Raw genomic sequence first — 22,674 nt, 5'->3', positions numbered from 1 at the left:
TCAAACAGTGGATGCGATGATGGAACATAATTTGAGGAGAACTGTGAGAACTATACACACATGTGTGTAGTTATCACACCCAATCCACCTGGTAATCCGGCGAACGATGATAAGTGTTTACAACTTGGTGAGACTGTATTTGAAATCGACTGCGTAGGTGAGGAAACCTACACTTTACATTATTTTAGAGGGAGGGGTCTCGGTTATGCTACTACACGTATATTTTAGCGGGAGAGGTCTTGTATTATTTATATAATTTATTTTGTATTTATTTAGTGATTGTATTTTGTTATTTAGCATATTGTTTTCTATTTTTTGTTTATACCTTGTGACCATTTCCTTTCCCTCCGGGCATTGTGTAACAGTCAATAAGTAAATAAATAAATAAATAAATAAATAAATAAATAAATAAATAAATAAATAAATAAATAAATAAATAAATAAATAAATAAATAAATAAACAAACTACGGTCCAGACCAGTCGGTAGTTAGTGCGCCCACGCCTATGGAAAAATGGGATTCGACTGTTGTGCTACCCTTTAGTGGAAAGTCGGCTTGAATGTTGTTTACATTATGTATTATTCACTTGTTCACAATCTAAGTTTGTTTTATAGTATGTAAATATTGAATTGTGAAATGAAGGACTTATAAGTAGCGTTTACGCACTGGCACTGCTCCTTAGCACGTGTGTGCGTGAACGAAGTGTGCGTGAACGCTTAGCTCGGGTTAAGCTCCATAAACGCCATTGTATTCAATGTTTAATAATATATTCATAAATATTCATTTCGGCATGCCATTCCCGACATGACAATCAACGCGCACACATAGACGAACATTGTTCTAAATAAACAAACGATGAGATTCGATGTGCTACTTTCTGTTATTCTGCAATCTGCACTTGAACTTGTATGGGTATTGTTTTATAAACTTTGAACTAACATGTATATCTTCCTAGTACTGTACTTAGTAATCATAGTTAAAATGGTGAAATGATTTTTGTATATTCTTAACAAGTTTGGGCGTTCCTTAGCCGGTGCTAAGCACTGTTCCCTACAGTGCGTGGACGCAATTGGGTCTATCTGATATGCAAACATATTAGATTAGGTTAAATCTTAGCCCGTACTTCTTGTAGCGTGAACACTACTATACATTATATACATCTAAAGAAATAACTAATCTAAATGTTGAGTGCATGACTAAAAAGAGAAAAAGACTTCATGGCAATAGTTTAATTTTTATAAAACATGCACTAAATAAATAAGGCTATGCATATTTGTTTAAGTTCTATATATAGCAACAAACAATAGAAATATGGATGATGTATTAGTCCATAGGGTCTATGATTAGTCCGCCGTTTGAAACATTTTCTTATACGCTATTGTTAACTAGCCATTTGAGAAATTACTTAGAACAACGATTATCACATATTATGTATATAAGTCACTAACTATCTCAGTTTTTTTATTCCAACAGTTCCCACCACTGCTCCACCGACTACGACCACTCAGGCTCCCACGGAAGAATCAGGTAGTGCATGTATGCTGATCACACTGCAAGTTGCGCCCTCTAGTGACAAAGCGCTTCATGCATGGATGGAAGGCCGTTCACATCGTTGATATTGCTTTAATCACAGTCCATCAACACCGTGAGGGACTGTGTTTTAATCTATGGAAATACTGTTTTTTTAGAGATTCACTATAAGATATACTCCAAATCAAGAACATCCACAACATTGCTTCACCGATCTACGTATTACCGGTAGTTACGTCATAGATGTGCTTCGTCGCTGGAGGGCGTTACATATAGGAACATGTGCATTGACATTGTAATTGCTCGATGTGAAATTGTGGTTTTAACAATCAGTTGTGATTTGTTATAAATTACAAACTCTGGTATAGTCAAGCGAGAAATATTCAGTTGACGAATTAATGAACAATCCAATTTGTATTTCTTTGGAATTACTGATACGCACCGTTCATCATATATGTACCTTAACGTGGCAAGTGTTTCTCTTCCTCCCTAGGTGGCTCGCATGGTATTGACTGTTGTTATACATCTTCATTACTTATGCTAATGTTGCTACTGGTTCTAATGTAAACTTCAAGGACTGCGGATTTGTTCGAGTAAGTATGTACAGGGAGCTGTAATGAGAAGGAGACTGGACCAAGCTATCCCCTTTGATGATATGATGGACGCCGTTATTTACTTTGCAATAACGAAAGTTTGTGTAGCGGTTTCCATCCCCCTGTTTTCGAGTAGGGGATTACGTGGATTATGGTTCATGAATAATCATCGGCTAAGTTCGGAGATTTCCGTCAAAACTTTTGTAGTTAAAAACCTCATTACAGCTCCCTGGTATGTATAAGTGGGCAACAACAACCAAACGGATTTAACTGCCATTGAAATTGACAAAGATATACCGTGAACGACGATGAAGGGAACGCCCTTGTAGCACTGAGAGTATCTTTATAACCCAATTTTGAAATTAATGTTTCAAATTCTGAAAAACAGTTAAATAATTTTAAATAATTTGTAAAATTTAAGGCACCCACTTACTCATTTGGCCTTGCTTTTGAAAGAAGATGAAGTCAATGAAGATGGTAGCATTTTAGAATATTATAAAAAAAAAGGAAACGTTTACATAGTACACTATTTTTTTGTAATAAATTAAAACATAATGATTATTCAACGAATGAGTGGAGCTGGCAGAGCTTTTACTGAGAGATAGCACATATCATTATGTAAAGTAATTGTCTACTAATTAAATGTGTTTTTGTTAATTTTAATTGAAGCCACGCAATACAAACATTTATATAATCTCATAGTTACGGATGCAAGTCTAGACAGTCACGTAGCTGTCATTTTATATTAGTTGTATTTTGAGAAAGAATATTACCATAATACTTGGTGAATCTTTTCTTTAAATGTATATCAACAAATCAATAAATAAATTTTATAATTGTGTACGTTTATACAATTCGTGTAACACAGGTATAATTTTGACCGATGAGCACCAGACATGAACTATTATCAACCAAGGTATATTAGGCACAACATGAATGGTTATTCGTCTACAACAATATTTCCCGCCCCTGCAATAGTTCAGTGCTAAACGTGGTCTCAACCACGCACCAATGCAAATAAAAGCGACATACTAGTACACACACCACAGCAAGGTCGGTAACGATGCAACAAATGGAAGAGAAAACATTCGATACCCTGCATATATATATATATGTATACAATGTAACTTTTTTAAATAAAAAAACAGCTATCATAATAATAATCAAGCCAATTTTGTTTGACGACTTCACCAGCAATTACAAAAATAAATGTGAAAGTAATCTGATCCACATAATTGTAATTGTAAACTTTAAGAGTTATAGAAAATAGAATTAATGTGTGTACATAGGTATAGTTTTTCTTAGAGTACTTATTTACCAAGTTCAGTGAAGTCGAATGAGAGTTATTAAAGATATCTGTGGAACTGTAACAAATTGGTTGATTATTACGCGAATTGGACAATTACTGTGCACTGATTACTAGGCATGTATCGAGTTACCTTGACATTCTCAGGTTTGTTTTTCAAATGATCAACCGATTTCTAGTGACGTTTATTAAATAAATATATAAAATTTCATCAAATCAATATTGACCCTTCCACAATTTAGCATATAAAGCAGGAGGGCTGTCATCTGCGCACGCGCGGGAATTGAAAACGCAAAGACTCATGGGTAGACGCTTGTTTGTAAACAATGACACGCTAACAAGATGCTTACCACGTGACCTAACTAAATTGATTTATACTCATTGTTAATAAAAACAGCTTTAATCACTATGCAAATGTATATGCAAATTAATATGCAAATTAAATACATTGGTTTTAGCCCGTCACATGGCATAGTCATTTAGATGCAATGTTGCATGTTTACCCACAACTGGGCTTTTGGAAATAAACTAATAATAATAATAATAATAATAATAATAATAATAATAATAATAATATTTATCTATAACATATCTATGACAGCATCTCGAAGTTTGATGTAATCATTTCTAGTATTGTGAACCTGGGCTGACAGGCGGCACCAGAGACGTTCTTGGTGATATACAATCATAACATATATTCTGTATTTTTCGTAGATTCTCTGGACAAGCTGAGGAATGTTCTTGTCATTCGTATTCATTATTGGGCCCTTACTGGTGTCTGGCAAAGCAACAATACCCATAAAAGGCGCCCTCATACTGTCAGGTATAGGCAAACTTTCTGTCTTCCAAGATTCTTTTAATAACTCCATCGCCCAAAGAAGTAATTCTGTGTTGTATTTGGCGATTTCCTCCTGCAAATACAAGGTCAATGATCAAATGACAGATTAATTATTTTAACAGTAATTAATATGTTATGATCTACATAGTCAAAATTGTCAGCAAAACTAAATTAAATTCACAAATATCCACATTTCCAAAAAAATCTGAACATCGTTTTTTATGAAGGGATCCACAATTGCATTATAGAATCAGTAAAAGCATCATAAAAGTGCAGGCACTGTCAGAAAACAAAAAAGTGTACTTGATAAATAAGACAGCACATGCATGGCAAAATACAAGAGGGAGAAAGTTAGCTGTATTCTACATGTATAAAACATCTATTCGTCTAGAAGAAGCAAAATTTGGCAAGTGGAAATGTACATGTTAATAACAATAATAGAAACTTACAAATCCACCAATATCTTCATAGAATTGTATAGCCGCCGGTGCACAGAAATAAGGAGTAGAATCGCGTGTTCCTTGACTGGAGAACTGATCGAACAAACTTTGCCGATAGCAGAGAGACGTGATCAGTGGTTTAATAGACTCGCAGTGTTTTGGGTGTATCCACAATAATGCACTACCACGGACGGCAAATACCCATTTATGCAAATTACCTGGTACATTAACATATAAACAGATACATAGACGATTATAGAAACACGTCATACTTGCATTTGAGGTACAGGCTGAATCCTCCAAAAAGAGGATATGTGGGGTCGAAAATGCAGCCATGTGGTCTCACTCTGCTGGGCGAGTTCCCCTGCTGACAGACTCGCGTTTTCTTCTGGTGAGACATGCAACAAATTCACTGTACATTCCAAACGTACCCCCCTCCGAATCACACTGGTAATTCAACACTCCTTGCGGCTGGCAAAATCAATTGAGAGGGTACATCTGTCCGACAAACTGATATTCCGACAACCAATATATTTAACGCACGCAGAAACGTGTCGTGTTTGGTATGGGACATGTTACGCTTTAATACTCACCAATGTAATAGTCAGCACCAAGCTTTTCTAGATTTAATTGTAGTTGTCCAGGTGCATGTGCCCCGTCTATTACCACCTGTACACCTCTACTTTGACAAACTACTATGAGTTCTTTAATTGGCATTACCATGGCGGATGAACTGGTGATGTGATCGATGACTGCGACCTTGACAGATGGATTGTTTTCCAGGACATCTATATATTGTTGTATAATTTCCTCTTTGTTGTTAATTGGAAGTTTTAGAACTAGTCTAATGACAAACATTTCTAAGAAAAAATGAAAGATATAGTTACAGCAGTGCATTGTTAAAGGCAATATTTTGTTTGAAGTTTCAACAGAATGAACAGTGATTCTGGGTTTTGGGTTATACTAGATTAGCCTGACGAGGTCGCGTGAGTTGCGCCCTCCACGATGCTCCAAACCCAACACAGTGGGGTCTGTTGCCGTTCGGCCGGTGAGGGCGTACTCACGCCTACACGTCAGGCTAATACCAGTTGTGATGGCAGAAAACACAGCGGTTATAAAGAGACCACCACGACTACAAAGGTATACAACCTAGTGTGGTCACATTTAAAGGGTCAACGTCCCAGTGTGGTACTAGTAATACCTTAAATCATAGTATGAAACCTCATGAGCACTGCACACAATATGCTATTACCTTTAACTAGGTTAAAGGTAGACATATTACATGAATATTAATTTAAAGTGCAATTATTAATAGAAAGCAATTATGAAACTCCGGAATCGTGTATTTTCGGTCTTGACCCCCACTGTCTATTGTGGTTATTTGAAGACTATACATGCTTTCTATCATCATTGAATTGTCACCATATTTAGCAAGTGTCTGTTCCTTTTACACTGTTTGCCGATATGAGCATTTGCAATCCTGAATAAGTTTAGATTGTAATAGCACCACCAGTGGCTGTTCCTGGCTCCATGCCTCTCGTAATTTGTGCCATTTTCTTAATTTCCCACTGAACAAAATCACAGTTACTGGTATATACATTGATATGATCAGTCAACAAACTTGGTGATTTTTAGAAAACTGTTGATTAAATTACTGTAAAAGTATAACATGTGCAATGAAGTGTACAGAAACCTGATGTAACGTATAAAAATAAAATGTGATACCTACATAACCTATTGACAATAAACATTTCAATCTGTAGTTTATTAAACATGAAGATCAATTAGTATATAGAAACCGATAAGATACTATAGAAACCAAATCTATGGAAAATGGTTCCCATTGAAACCCACAAGTCTACTAATATATAGGCGTGTTTATCTATAGAAACCTATAGGTTACTATATAAATGTAACCTATAGACACAATTCCCTATTGAAACCTATAGGTTCATATAAGGTTTCTAAACCTTTAGGCTTGTTGTTCTATAGAAACCTATAGGTTACTATAGAAATGTATCCTATAGGAGGTAAAACCTATAGAAACCTATAGGCTCCCTATAGGTTACTATAGAGTGCTATAGAAGCCTATAAGATTTTTTGGTAAGGGCAGTACTGGTTCGACTGCGATAATGCATTTGGCCCAGTCAGTGCACCTTTGCGTTATTCAGAAACTACAATGACAGTACATAGCGCAATGGACCTTGAACGCTCAGATATCGTTGGACGCAAGAAAGAGCCATTGTTTTTACCTCTCTAATACATCAGCGCAAGGTAGCAATGAATGAAATATGTCCTTAAACTCTCGATGTTTTCATTTGAAGGAAATGACAATTTTACCGTCACCTGTACTATCATTTAACACATAATCATTCGGAACGAAATTAATGTTCGCCAGTTTCGGTGAAAATATATGAGCTCACAGTCCCTCAACGAACGGTTGGGAAACGCTGCACGACCACTGTAATTGTCATGGTAATCTGGTTTGATGGCTCGTCTCATTGGCTGCTGACGAATTGGTGACGTCATGTCGACTGTTTACAAGTGTCAGCTGACGATGCGCGTTTCGCTTTTCCCAAGTGTCATTGACGTCGCCGGCATCTCGCCCACTTTCTGGTAGTCGTAACAGCGGTTTCATTACATGACAAAACGGACATTATTTATGTTATATACTTCGATAAAAGCATCTACACCAAGAGATTACAACTAACAGGAACCAAAGCAAGGTGAGTGTATCTGACACTGTTAATGTTTTTTTTTCATTTTTTTCATTAGAAAATCATGAGATTGTGTTTGTACGTGTTTTGACTTCGTACCTCAGGGTGTCAGTGCAAAGACAATTTTTTGTAACCATCTACCGAGGGCCTAATGTTGATAATCTGTTCATTTATAAAACAAATATTGAAGTTTAATTATCGATGATTCAGGCTTTGTATTTCTTTAATCCGTACTGTTATCATAAATCATCTATTTGTTAAAATTTGCAGACGACTTGTTTCTCGTGAAGAAAATACAAATGGCGCCTTTGACTAAAAATAATATCGTCTGCCCCATTTACTTATTGCCTGCAAAAAATAGTTTAAAAAATAAAAGGACTTTTCAAAAATAGTATCTTTAACCACTATAAAATTCTTGTAAGAATTAGTTTATATGTTGGTGTTTTACTTTCAATATCTTTAAATTCGGCTATTTTTACGAATGTTGTCGTCAGGGACTGAACACATAACATTTGATTTCATGACTGTGTTTCGGTTTGACCACTTAAGTTTGTAACCTTTTTATACATGGTGTATGATGTTGAATGTTGTCCTCCTCAGTATTTATCTTTTATTTATAGTTCCTTTTATCGGGGAATAGTCTCCTTTTGAAGAAAGTGTGTTATATTCAATTTGATTTAATGGCAACAAAAATGCAAATGTTGTGAATATGCGTCATGTCTGATATAAAAAAGATCTACTCAATGTCAAATTTGGGGGGGGGGTAATATTTTCCGTTCATTGCTTTCAATTGAATTATTTATATCCTATGTAGCATTTTTTAAAATAAACAATTTATTTTTTCTTCAATTCATTGGGCAGAAAATTTTATGTTGTTATATCCAAAATCTTCCAGCCCACCCTATTTTTGTATTGTAGAGCCCTTAAGAAGCCATACAGAGCTCTCTGTTCTTTCACCAGTTTTAGTAAGGCTCTGTATTGTGGCTCATAAAACAATTTGTATTTCTGGTGATGTTCTTGCATTAATTTTAAATTATCTTACAGGATCTTAAAATGCCATACAAGAAAAATAAATGGGACCAGCCTAAGCGTTATTACAAAAATTTAGTTGAAAGAAAAAAAGTGGAAAAACTGCTTCAGGTAGACAGATACATAGCTTACACATTATAGTTTCACAGTATCACAATGAGACAATGAATCTCTTTATGGCAACAGTGGCATGAGTCAAACTCATATTGTAACAACCTAAATATAGTAATATTTTATATTTCAGGTATGTCATGAACCAGAACCAGAGCCAGTTTTGTTTTCTTTTATGTATCTTAAACAACATGTTGGTGAGGTCGTGCTGCCTTCCAGTTGGTCAATTTTGAGTTCATCAACAGAATTCCGATTTTGTAAGATTGAGTTTGTTGGTGATGAGTCAAAAGTAGCAAAATGTCTTATGATCGATGATAATTTATGCTGGCGTGTGAAAATTCATGGAAAGAATGTTATCAACAGTAACAGTATGTTTGCAGGCATTCCACCAATAGTAACAGATATGAGTATTCTGAACAACTTGATAACTCTGATAAGTCAATGTAATGTATGCATGGGAAATACAGATCAGTCATTTATGGAGCTCCTACAGAATAGAGGAGGAGAGATTGTAAAATCAATTTCTTTTTCTGGGGAAAAACAAATTTCTGCATACATTGAAGATGCTTTTAATGCAAGATCAATAGATGGTACAGTCTACACTTCTACCATTCGGTCTGTTGATTGTTCTTTAATTGTCACAGGAAAAAAAAGATGCACTAAATGTTCTAACTATCGAAATAATCTTCGATCATTGTTGTCAAGAAGAGAAAGTCAAGATCATGAACGCAAAACACATCCTGACAGTCGAGTCAACTTACGTTATCTTGACAAAAAACAACTGCAAGAAAGAGCTGAAAACCTACAGAAAGAAAAGACAACTTTCCGGAAGTCATTGAATAGAGCAGCGAAGAGACTCATTAGTGTTGACAGTATATGCGTTGATAAATCATTGCATTGTGACCTTAAGGCAGTAATGGAAGATAAAAGTAGTGAGGTAATTAAATCTTATCCAGAAGACAGCTTTCAACGATTATTTTGGGAAGAACAGCTAAAACATGCTAGATGTAATGACAGCCGACAGATGCGCTGGCATCCAACAATTATACGTTGGTGTCTCTTTCTCAAATTCAAATCATCATCTGCATATGAAGCATTACGTTCTTCAGGGTTTGTTAAGTTGCCAAGTCAGAGAACTTTGACTACTCCAACTGTATTAAGCCTCAGCCAGGAATCAATCATTCAGTTTTGAAAGAAGTGATATCTGAATTGAATTCACATGGGAAATGTGAAGGTGGGAAATATGTAGCGCTTCTTCATGATGAGCTTAAGGTTAAACAAGAACTAGTATATGATAAATATACAGGGGAGCTTATTGGGTTCATTAATCTTGGCAACATCAATAATGAGCTGTTGAAACTTGAGAAATGCAGCAACGATGAGAGCATTACTGGAGAACTGGGAATTGCTAGTCACATTTTGGTTCTCATGATTCGTGGTCTAGCATCTAATTTGCATATGAGTGTGGCCTACCATCCAACTGATGGTTGTAGGGCCGATCACCTGTTCCCTATCATCTGGAATACAATTAAATACCTTGAAGTATCCTGTGGTTTGAAAGTTTTGGTATCAACAAGTGATGGTGCTTCATGGAACAGGAAATTTTACAGAATGCACAGGGTTCCAGGTGCACCCAGAGATACACTAGTATTCAAGTGCAAAAATATCTGGGCTTCCAATGAAAGGTTTATATATTTCATATCTGATGTCCCCCACTTGGTTAAAACTGCCAGGAATTGTTGGGCTAATTCTGAGGCTCATCGAAAATCAAGAAGTTTATGGGTATGTATTGGACATATATATCATAGATTGCATTTTTGTATACTTGATCATTATGATTTCTTTGACACCTCTGTCATTAACATAGAGGGCAAGCACTACTAACATAACAAATACAGTATGTGAAAAAATATATTCAAAGGTGTAGGAAACTTATGCAATGTAATGTAGTACATATGGTTTAATAATTATGCATCCTTGTATTTACAGAATGGAAATCCAATTTTATGGAGACATTTGACTAACTTAGTAATTGATGACCAGTCAAGGGATATTCATTTATTGCATAAAATTGGATACGAACACATTAATATAACATCCTTCTCAATTATGAAAGTGAACCTTGCAGCTCAGGTGAGTAAAAATAATTATACACAATGAGTGGATAGTATTCTTGTTGATGACCCTTCACTGCTTTACCCCAAATGTGCAAATGACATTTATTCATCAAACTATGCTAATGCAATATACCGTTTTCTGTTCAATGCAAGATCCTATGTTATGCATGAAATCAAACCTAAAAACGAAACAAACAAGGGTCATAGCTTTGTGGTGACATCAAAATATCACATGGGATTCAACAAATGCTAAAATAATTTTGAGGTATTTTCCTGCCAAATAATATATAAATTTTATGATTGTCGATTTTGATGAAGTAAGAGTATTCCAATTAAATATTCCCCTCCCAAAGGTTGGCACTGTGACATTAGCTATATATAAGGAAATTCAAAATCAAATCATAATGCCTTTTACAAATATGCAAGATCTTGCAGTGAGCGGAAAATCAATGTATATTGAAGTTATACATGTAACACATTAGCCGAAACAAACATTTAAACCAATTAACAAACCTATTTTTTATTTATTGTTTTTGTGTAACTTTATGATTATTTTTTTATCCTAGGTCTTAAGTGAAACTGTAGCCAATGCTATAGAAACTTTTGGACCACCAGAAGCTACAGCAACTGCCAAGTATGTACGTTTTATGGACAAATTCTTTGATTGCTTGAATGTGAGGAGCAAGGAAAAACATGTGCGGAAAAGAAAACCAAACCTAGCCCCTTATACTGATGCAAATGATCCACGATTGAAGGTAAAATATATTACTTTGCAAGGGGCATGTGTATGACATCATGGAATAGCATAACAAGTCTTGTACATTTATAGGCTATCAGTTTCAGTGACTATAATAAATTTACTTGATCCACAATTTGGTGACATTAAGCCAATTTTAATTATATGCCATAGATCTGATATACCAGTATAATATAATACATATTGGCTTTATTTCAAATTTAAATGCACATTTCTTACATTCCAGTGGCTTAAAAATGATTTTCTTAAATATCTTGATGATTGGGAAGAGGCTGTCTTGACACGACCAGGAAATTTCACAAAATCTCAAAGAAATGCTATGTGCATAAGTAAACAAACATTGGAGGGATTAAGAATGACAGGTATGTAAACCATTTGTGTTTTAGTAATTTCTGTTTGTACCACAGGCAGTATAGGATTGGAAAATTGAACAGCATTGTTACCTAGATATAGTTACCTACCTGAAAACTGTAAGGGGACTGGAAAAAGAAATAATGTAATGGAATAAATTATTTGCCAAAAAAAAATATTGTAGTCGTCCATTGGTTCTAATGGTAAAAGTTTCCCCATATCTCAGTATTTGGCGAAGGTAATGAAGCCTAGTCATAATTTTTGACAAAATTGGTCATAAATTACATGACAATGTTCATTAGTTTATTATGTACAATCATGAAGTTAATGTCTCATGGTTCAATGAAATACCATTATTTTGTAGGTTACAGTTACGCTTTTTAGGAAACGTGTCCTAATATTTCTTGAAAATTGCTATTTTTAGAACAATTCCATAAAACAAAATGTTAAAAAAATGCATTTTTTGACACTTTTTAAAACCCAGATTTTTTAAATAATTCAGAACAACAAAAACTACTCCATCATTAACAATAAAAAAAAATAATAATATGAAGTCTATATACCTCGGCTATTTACGATAACCTTAGTTTTTATGAGTTTAAAAAAAAAATAATTCGACCGACCGACTCTAATAGTGTTAAAATGGCGACGTTCCACTAAAATACAACCATCAATTTCTTGAAAAAAAGGCTAGTGACCTCCAACTTTTTTGAGGTCAATATCCTTATATTGCCTTGAAATACAATTTATTGCAAAATGAATAAATTCTGGGTTTTTTAATTTATGAGTAGGCTTCTACCTTAAATGTCTTGAATTAATTTGAAAGGTAAAAATAATGTTGTTTTGTTGTTAAAAATGTACAATATCTTTCTTTTTTGTTTGCAGTTAATTCATTTGTGGAAGCTATGTCATATTTATTACAGCATGGAGTTGAATATTTCTTAAGTGAGAAGCTGTGCCAGGATCCTTTAGAGCAACATTTTAGCAAACATAGGCATCGAGGTGGAGCAAACAATGATCCAACTGTTTATGCATTTGGTTACCAAGAAAATGCTATTCGGTTGCAGAAATCGCACCATTTGCAGTGTGTCACAGGCAACACAGGGCACTATAAACGAAAAGAGCCTGCAGATCATGTCATTGATAACACTCCCTTACAGAAAAGGAGTAGGAAAGGAGTTTAGATGAAAAAAACCAACACCATGTTGAATTAGTAGCCTTTATATGTATATGATGTTGTATGTTGTGTTGTGTCTATGGTCAAAATAAGTCAGATTTTAATACTGTTGCCCGTACTGGGCTGTAGACTTCTGACAACTACTCAAGCACATTAGAGACTGTTAATTATCAGTTATATATTGTATATTGTAAAAGAAGAAAATATTAAAAGATAATATTATACATCTGTCACTGTATGTTTTTTTCTGATGCCACATTTATCAAATTATCAATATCTATACATTTTCGTATTTAAATTAAATATGTGTAACTTACTTCAGGTACATTGGAATCTGTATGCTTTATCTATATTTATACATACAATGGAAAATTTAACTATGTGCCCTCAATGGATCATTCAAATGTGTGGTTTAATGATGCTGAATATACCGTATATAATTTAAAATTCACGTTGAAAACCATCCTCCCAGTCACAGTGGCTGACACTAGTCAAGGGTACCTCGATCACTAGATAAAAGTTTGAAAGGCACTCCTAAATCTGTTGTAATTAGAGACCAAACATTCCATAAACAACATCCGTGGGTTATACATGTACTACAGGAAAATTAAATGGTATATTTGCTCTATTAGTAGCGCATACATTTGCATATATTACACACACATACTTTTCTATTGTCAAATATTTAATATTTTAATGGTTTAGTATACAGCCAATGTGATTTTTAGTTTACCCCGGTATATGCGCTTTTATTGGAGATGCGCTTGTAATATAGCAAATATGGTAGAAGCATTTAAAAAAAGTAAAACATGATTGTTTGCATTGAAGTTTATTTTTTATTTTTATATAATAAGTGGTAAGAAGACATTAACGTTGAAACAGAACATACATTTGTTTGTTAATAAAATATGAAATTCAAAAGAGACACTTGTACAGTATGATTTTATATGGGAATGTGATCATTCCAACCAAGTGTGACCTCATCCCTTACATCTTATTTCAATTACAACCATATTATCATTAACTAATTAGTTGAGATATATATTATTTAGGGTGAACAAAATCCAGATGAATATGTATAATGTGTAACATTTTTTGAATTAAAAATATAATGCTTTTAAATAATTTAATAAAAATTATTCACTTGTCTCAGCAAAAATGTTTGATAGAATTAAACAACAACAAAAATGTCTCAGCAAAGAGTTTTGCCTGATAGTTTCAAAAATTTATAATATAAACGTACAAGAAAAAAATCGGAAATGAAATCCGTTCCATTTGATACAATATTGTACCAGTATATTGAAATTTAACATTTTAATGACTTTCTGAGCCCCTTTGAGCCCTTAGTGTGTATATTATTTCTCTTCTTGACAAGATCCATTACGCTTTTAGCAAATGTAAAACACCGGATTTGAACATACAGTTTAATAACCATAGTAGCAAGAACTGATGAAGCCTCTTCACTTGCTGCTTTTCTTGCCACACAAGACCAAAGAATATTAACTTTTCTATTTGCAAATAGATCATCCTGAATTTTGCTATGAACATCCCTGGTGGAGATATTCAATATTTTGTTGGTGAGATGCTTTTTGCATACTTTCTCTACTTCTTCGAAGAACAAAAATACTCTGTCAGTAATATTAAACAAACCGCCTCGGTCTTGCTTGTGTAGCCATGTTTTTGTAGCTGCCATACAGCCACCACTATGATCATTGTCGGTTTCCCTCATATCATCAATTATATCTGACAACTGGGTCATACCACCTTTGGCTCTATTTAATTTTTTCATTATTTTAAATGGGATATACCCAGCAAAATAACGAAGAGCCTGTTTCTCTTCATTACTCAATGAGACATCATGTTCATGTGCATTTAGTTCACCTTCAGCATTATTTTCAATTGTCCTGACAATTTTAATAAGTTCAAACAAAAAAATTCTTGTCAAAAGGAAAATGTGAAAATCATTAATTTGTGTGTCCTCCAGAATTGCATAAAATTGAGTTGATAATATCTTGGTAGTGGTGGTATCAATCCATTCATTGTAAAAGGTATGCCATATCTCTTCATTTTGTGTGCTGTACAAGGTCATCTTGTCCCCAGCTGATAAAACTTTCCATATTACTTTAACCATAACTTCTGTTATTGTGGTGATGTCATAACCCAGTTTTATTTTCATTTCGAGCATATGTGCTAATTCAGAAATATCCTTTCCATGAACACTTGTTTCAAAGTTTAAATTGGGGTCACTTCTAATTTTTTCAAATGCCTGTTGAATATAATTGGGCATGTTATGACTAAGTTCATCCAAATCCAAAGCTCTATGAGGATTGACAAAACCTGAAAAACAGAAAAACAGAAAATAGTGTCTAGCTTATACGTGTTTTATACATGTGAATAGATATGTAGGTGATCATCTGGCTATGATATTAGTTGTTACAATGTTATATGAAGAACATAGAGAAGCTGCTTATAACAAATTAAGAGAATCCATGTATAGGTCATTACATGTAAAGGTAAATCATCGAATCTTAAACACAACTAAAATCAAAAATCAAACTAAGCCCTTTACCAGAACCATCAACAATTATATCAATAATTTTATCCACTTTAATTGATGATAAAAACAAAATTTCTGCATACCTGTTTTCTTTGAACTATCTGATGGAGTCTTTATGTCATTTTTAGAACCATCTATGGGAAAAGCAGGAGAAACATGTATAAAAGTATTGATGATCAATTTGCAGTGTGCACAAAATGTCCATAACTATAAACGTCTTTTCAAAGGTATCTGCTATAACCATTGAGTCTCATTGAGTCTAGAAAATGCTAGACTTGACAAATTGTTTTGCAAAATAATAAGCAGACATTTTTTTTTATTACTATAAATGGAGTTGTATTTACAATTGTATACTGTATTCATTATCTAAAATTAATTTTCTTGTCAAAAAAAAACTTATTAAAAACTCAATACCTCTTTGCAAATTATCTTCTAAATTGTCATCAGCTATAATATGTTTGTGCTGAGAAGCTGTAAAAAAATGGTTTAGAATTATTACATCTTAAAATTCATAATTCAAATATTGTAAATTGACCAAAGATTATAGTCGCGGGACGTTTCCATACATGAAAATAAAAAAATAAAAAAACATTTCATATCAAAACTCACCCTTCACATCTTGGTGGTGGTGTTTTTTTACATGCCATCTGAATCCACTGGCACTTTTATAATGCTTACTGCAGAACGGACAATCATACCCGTGTGTACTGGTCACCGAGGGATCACCGATGTCACGGTCAACAGCGAGTGAGGATGTTTCTGGCGAACCAGATAACACTGGGGGTTGATTGTCCGTATTCTCCACGGTAACGTCGTAGTTGTCATCGCCTTTTTCTTCTAAAACGTACGACCAATCAACGTCGTCGTCATCAAATGCGACAAAATCGTCGTACGCTTTCCACATAGTACCGGTAATATAATAAGACACCAAAACAGCTGTGAATCAAAACAACAATACGCGCGTGCGCACGAGAAAAAAATAACGTCATCGCGTATGCTAATTTAAATGACCCCAAACAAGACGCGTAGAACAAATCAGCGCAAACGAAACACGGTCTGTCACAGCTGCGTTTCCCAACCGTTCGTTGAGGGACTGTGGGCCAAATAAACAAACCTCGGCTGGCAATGACGTCATAATATCTGATTATTGCAATAATTGCTCTATGAGAAAAGCATAAACAAATAATAGCGTTTATCGTAAACTGAATCTTTAAAATATGATTTTTCCGAGACAGACCTGTCATTCACGTAAGTGTCACAAATAGTGTCCACTCATTTAATCTCATAAATAAAATACAAATAAATTAATAGAAAATATTGGTTGTATGTAATTGATGGCAAATAAGTAAATGTAAATAAAAATTCTCACCTAATTCTGGATTATCACATACATCTACAACTGTATTAATTATACCGGGAAACGTCCAATTATTTATCAAGATACTATCGCCTTTCTTGAACTTCATAGCTTTTAAAACTGTATTAATGCCTTCAGAGGAAATTAACATGAGAATGTGGTGAATGTATGTATATGTTTTGAGGTTACAGCGGCCAGCATTAAAAATCACCAGGAAAATTGTATTCCACGTATGAAAAAAAGAGTTACCTTGAATTGCAAATAATAATTTTTGGAACATGCATTTCCAAGGAGTAATTCTATTTTTTGTATAAACAAGAGAATTTACATTTAGTCTAATGAGGGCGCAGTTTCGTTGATAGGGTGAGTCAACAGTGCAATCTGTATGCTAGCGGAGTTTGTCAAAATAGTTCACACGACCACAAATATCAATCGTGTAATATCTGGAACAAAAATATCTAACGTGTAATGTTTGCAGCAACAATTTCAAACGTGTAATGCCAGGAGGAAAAAGTCAAACGTGGAACGTCTGGAACAAAATTATGATCAAATTATTGTCAATATTTATTGTCGCATGTGAAAGTACATACCCGACGAATATCTAATTCCGCGGTCAAAACGAAATGTGAAAATCACTGAACACAAATATTACATACATATCATAATAAAATCAGTTATAGACCCCATATATGGATACCATGGTATGCATAAAGTTATGCCAGATGATTCAAAACGAGTAAGTACATCACGACACCCGTCTTAATCAAACATGTTCTATTAATAGTGACCTTGAAGCCATTGAAATCATCTGTGTTATATCGTATTTGACTGCAATTACATCTGTCAACAAAACTTTTGAATGTTGTGGTTAGTCGTTTTCTACAAATGTTTCAAAAAGGTGAAAAGCAAAACAAGCAGATATGTCTGTTTTTTGTCTTTATTAATTCTGTTTGTTTTTAGTACACGCTATTCATATACACAATGTTACATTGCTATATTTAAAAAAGCATGCACGCACACAATGAAAGTACACAATCAAACCAGATAAATATCACTGTGCAAGACTCACCCCTCTATCGATTTGTCACCAAAACATCGACTTAACAGAGATGTACTATTTCTAGGTGTGTACAAGTAATCAATCACCAAACAATGATTTTATAGCAATACCTGCTGTTGTATTCTCCACAAATACCAAGTGCTCAATATTAGCGCCGACAAATTCAGCAACTCTGAGAAGCGCTTTCTCGTAATAAAAGTTACTTTTCAGTCTCATGAATATATCAGGGGAATACTCTGCTTCTTTTAGGAATCTACATGAAAAGAAAATATCACGATCATAATATGAATAAAACGTTCGGCGGGAAGTTTTCTTCATCATAATATACCTAAGATGTAAATGGCCGCCGATATCTCGTTGAAAGCGAGAGTTGCGAAACTTATTTTTACAACTCAAATAGTGTTCCATTGTCTCGCACTTTCAACGAGATCTCGGCGGCCATTTATATCTAAGGTCTATTACTCAGAACAATGACTGACAAATTTGAAAGCATGAAGAAAACAATTCGGTTTGAACCACTTGGTTTCCAAGACAACAAATATTACATACACTCCTCTCGCTTTGAGCACTTGTTTTGGCACAGTACCATAAGAACCATGGTTACAATTGGTGACATCATCGCCTAGCAGGAATGCCTCGTCTCGAATCTTCCGCCCATATCTTGGTTTTTCCTTCTTTGGCTTCCTAAGCAACCATACAGATACATAACTTAGAAAGCTCATAGCAGAAGTGACCGCTAATGCAACCATTAGAGGTCGAGGTGTCGTATCCCATGCCATTTGGATACCAGATCTGGAGGTAGTAATGCGAAATATTGAATAAATAATTTTAATTAAGTCTACATATAATATAGTATAATATTGTCACATTTGTTTCATAATTACTCGAGTCTACTTTTTATTTGTTGTTTCGTGATAGGAAAGCAAGGAATATTATCTCAGGTAAACGTATATTTGCCTATCGCTGGCATGTCTCATAGACTCGGACAATAATTTTCCTGCTTATGAAGGTGCAGATGATTTAAACAGAAATACAACATTCCCGTTGTTATCCCTGTGCACAATATCTACAGTATAGCGGGCAGCGGGCAATTGGCAATTGAATTCAAGCCTTTTTTTACTATTCTGACGTTTTCTTGGTGGTATTTTATATATACAAGTCATACACTGATAAGAAAGTATTACATAAGTTATCAATCCGGGCATAGTCAATATGGGACCTGAAGATACCGTTATCGAAGTTCACATTACACAGTATACAAGTACTGGAAACTGCTAAGTACACAGTGTAGTTAAATCAGACAGCAAAAGATAATATGAACCCTGTGGTATACATGGAAATGTAACTATAAAATAAATGTCAAAAATGATAAAAACCTCAAATGCAACCATAGCACACATGCAAAGTAAACACAATTATCGAGAGTGATTTTGGATTTGTCAACAAATTTCCAACATGCATGCTGTGACATTATATATAATTGGTGGTGGGAATTGCCAAGCCAGTTTATAAACTAGTGAACAAATATTTTCGTAAATAACACTGTCCGCGAAATACGCCCATCATTGCTGATGGAATATTTTTTATTGCAATTTCTTTCAATTTAAATTTACAATAAATCTTAACTATATTGGAAAATTGTTCTGGGGATTATTAATTTCAATAAACAATATTCAACTATCCTTCTACAACACCAATAAGATAATTACTTATAATATGCCACTAAGCCGTACGACAAGAATGTGTGATGCAGAGCGCATTCCATGAAAGGTCAAATATTTCTTGGTCGACGTAAAAAAAAAAACAGGGTGGTGGCAATATCAGAGCATGGGTTTTATTTAGGAACTCCTGCTAGAGCAACTGCACAAATCATAAGGACAAATTAACAGCTCCTAACGACGGTATTCCCTGATTAACACCAGTTGTTAATGATACAGTAAACTCTGATGAAAGGACCAATTACTGCGATAAAACCATACTCACTACGAAAGCCACTCATCGCGAAGCTATTAGTTCAAAAGTTTTAAAAAACATTGTAATACCCGCAGGCGTTTGATGTAATGGACGGAAAATATTTCTACTGCAGTCACGCAAAAATCGGTGACATTAATCAAGTTCAATCAAATACATGAGTCTCAGTAAGAGATGGTCACATGACACTTTCGTATTTACGATTAAATAAATATACAGTGTTAATACGCTGTACTTGCGATGAGCGACGAGTTACTAGTGTGAATATATACGATAAAATGTTGTACGCAATATCAAAAGCATACGATTCAATCATGAATGGACAATAATCATCAAACAAATTTTTTTACCAACCTGTCTAGAAACACAGTGATACGTAAGCAAGTTGGCACTCGGGAAACTCAAATTGACCCCCAAAGGAATACACACCAGTTTCCTTCCGATAGTTCAGCTTCGTTCCTAGGCCAACCCAACTACCACCCATTCGTCTCCGGTCGGGTTGCAATGTCTAATACATTTCTGTAACACATACAACTGTATAGCAGCACTAGCGAGGCGACACCGGCGACAATATGTCATCGGCCAATTTTTGCAAGCCGCTAACAAAACCACGTGATTACCAAGTCTGAAAACACAAGAGCAGGCCTTTCACAGTTTCAATACATAATACAAAACGCGTACGCGAAGTCCCTAGGGTAAGAATTCAAGTTCAACGCGAAGTACAAACAAAGACCGGCATTTCAAAAGCATGCTGGTAAGGGGTTGACAATTCGATGAATGCGGGGTGGTTGTCAAAACAGGGAAAATGAAGTGTCTGCTTTGGGCAAATTTGCTTTATATGCATTGGTTCATGCACAGTAAAAGATACACGATCCTCATGAAAATAAATTATGTACTAAACAATCAATTTTAAATCTTTATAAAACAGAACTCAATTTGACTTTCAATTCGATTACAAAAATGCTTTTCCAAAACCATGTTTACACTAGCCTGAGGAGGTCGCGTGAGTTGCACCCTCCGCTGTGCTCCAACCCCAACACCGAGGTCTGATGCCGTTTGGCCGGGGAGGGTACTAATCACGCCTACATGTCAAGTATTGACACATTCAATTCTGAACCAATTCTGTACATACACATTACTACATCGTGGAGAAATGTTGAACTGACCTGTGATCAATTTAATTAAAATCAAAGACATTTTGGAGACAAATTTAAGATTCGCTTTTCAAACGAGAAGCCTGGCAACTAATATTTGTCTGCAATTTGAGATGCACAACATGAAAAAAAATGTGATTCACATTATCAAAATTAATAATATATACAGAAAATACATTTGATTTTTCATCCATGGTTTTAGTCTAATTCCAGAGCACCTCTGTGGAGAATTCAATTTAAATCTGATTTTTTTAGATATCAGAAATGGGCTAATAATAGATAATCAATATGCATGTTTATCAACTAATCATGTCTGTGGATTACCTCAATGAACCAAATTAATTATTACACAAATTAGGCAATTATTATGCATAAATTTAGATCTGTATATTGTTTCAAGGCGCATATGTACACAATTTCATTATAATGTGATGATTAATCCTAAATAAATTAGTGGGAAGCTGAAAAGTAATTATGCAAATTAGGTAATTATTATAGATGTATATAAACCTAAAACTAATTAGATCATCATATTGTGTTAGGGTATATATGTACCAAGATTCACTAAATTAAGATAAGTACTGTCACAGACCGTCTATGTACAAAGTTTCATTGAAATGTGATTGGAACCAACAAATTATGAATTATTAAGTAGCAAATTAGGTAATTAATATGATCTGATTTTAACCCAAAACTGAGCAGATCTGTGCACTGTTCTAGAGCACCAATGTACCAAGTTTCATTGAAATGGAATAATTAGTACATGTGATATCAGTGTGAAAGCTGAACATTTGCTAATTATGCAAATTAAGTAATTAATATGCACTGATTGTAACCCAAAACTAATCAAGTCTGTGCATTTTCTTAGAACATCTATGTACCACGATTCATTGAAATGGGTTAATTAGTACATGCAATATCAATGTAAAAGCCGAAAATTAACTAATTATACAAATTAGTTGATTAATGAGCACACATTTTTACCCCAAATTAATCAGGTCTCTGCATTGTTCTAGAGCATCTATGTACCAAATTTCATTGAAAAGTAATGATAGTACTTAAAATATCAAAAGCTGAAAATTGATTAATTGTGCAAATTAGGTAATTAATATTTCACATATCTGTGCATTGTTCTATGTATCTATGCATGTTTCATTGAAATGTGATGGTTAGTACCCCAAATAACAGTGGAAAAGCCGAAAAATGACTAATCTTTATGCAAATTTGGTTAATTATATGCATAGATTTTTACCCAAAACTATGTACCAAGTTTTATCAAAATCCAATGAATGGCTCTTTAGATATCAGTGGAACAGCTAAAAATTAGCTAATTATCATGCAAATTAGGTAATTAATATGCATAGATTTTAACCAAAACCTAATGAAATCTGTGCATTAGACCAGAGCATCTATGCGCAAAGTTTCATTAAAAACCAACATACGGTTCATGAAATATTAGTGGACACACACACACATACACACTCAGACAGACTAACTGCAAAGACTCCCATTGTGTGCTGTGCTTTGAATAGGCAAATTGGCTCAACGCTCAGCAGTTTTTTTGCCAAAAATAAATGTCATTTTATTTGGGAGTACAGTTGGAATCTAC

At 34.3% G+C, this 22,674-nt stretch overlaps 3 protein-coding genes across 3 annotated transcripts; 1 reads left to right on the top strand and 2 right to left on the bottom strand.

Annotated features, from left to right (window-relative positions):
- Nucleotides 1–4,010: 4,010 nt before the first annotated feature.
- LOC144355796 (uncharacterized) lies at nucleotides 4,011–5,424 on the bottom strand. Its single transcript, XM_078010810.2, has 3 exons — nucleotides 5,301–5,424; nucleotides 4,717–4,925; nucleotides 4,011–4,340 (listed from the first exon to the last, which is right to left on the bottom strand). Exons 1-3 carry the CDS (start codon nucleotides 5,422–5,424, stop codon nucleotides 4,011–4,013), a joined length of 663 nt encoding a protein of 220 aa, XP_077866936.2.
- A 1,847-nt stretch (nucleotides 5,425–7,271) lies between these two features.
- LOC146732754 (uncharacterized) lies at nucleotides 7,272–13,194 on the top strand. Its single transcript, XM_085491937.1, has 8 exons — nucleotides 7,272–7,433; nucleotides 8,469–8,564; nucleotides 8,698–9,571; nucleotides 9,685–10,346; nucleotides 10,554–10,697; nucleotides 11,248–11,436; nucleotides 11,665–11,800; nucleotides 12,675–13,194. Exons 2-8 carry the CDS (start codon nucleotides 8,478–8,480, stop codon nucleotides 12,971–12,973), a joined length of 2,391 nt encoding a protein of 796 aa, XP_085348063.1. The 5' UTR covers nucleotides 7,272–7,433; nucleotides 8,469–8,477; the 3' UTR covers nucleotides 12,974–13,194.
- Nucleotides 13,195–13,779: 585 nt separating this feature from the next.
- LOC146732753 (uncharacterized) lies at nucleotides 13,780–16,457 on the bottom strand. Its single transcript, XM_085492526.1, has 4 exons — nucleotides 16,133–16,457; nucleotides 15,938–15,994; nucleotides 15,607–15,657; nucleotides 13,780–15,303 (listed from the first exon to the last, which is right to left on the bottom strand). The coding sequence occupies exons 1-4, from the start codon at nucleotides 16,425–16,427 to the stop codon at nucleotides 14,273–14,275; spliced, it is 1,434 nt and encodes a 477-aa protein (XP_085348652.1). The 5' UTR covers nucleotides 16,428–16,457; the 3' UTR covers nucleotides 13,780–14,272.
- Nucleotides 16,458–22,674: the final 6,217 nt, after the last annotated feature.

This window comes from Saccoglossus kowalevskii, chromosome 17, assembly GCF_978046115.1.
Source record: "Saccoglossus kowalevskii chromosome 17, keSacKowa6.1, whole genome shotgun sequence".
Taxonomy (NCBI): domain Eukaryota; kingdom Metazoa; phylum Hemichordata; class Enteropneusta; family Harrimaniidae; genus Saccoglossus; species Saccoglossus kowalevskii.
The sequence above is the reverse complement of the archived record's forward strand: the minus strand, read 5'-3'. Positions and strand labels throughout refer to the sequence as shown.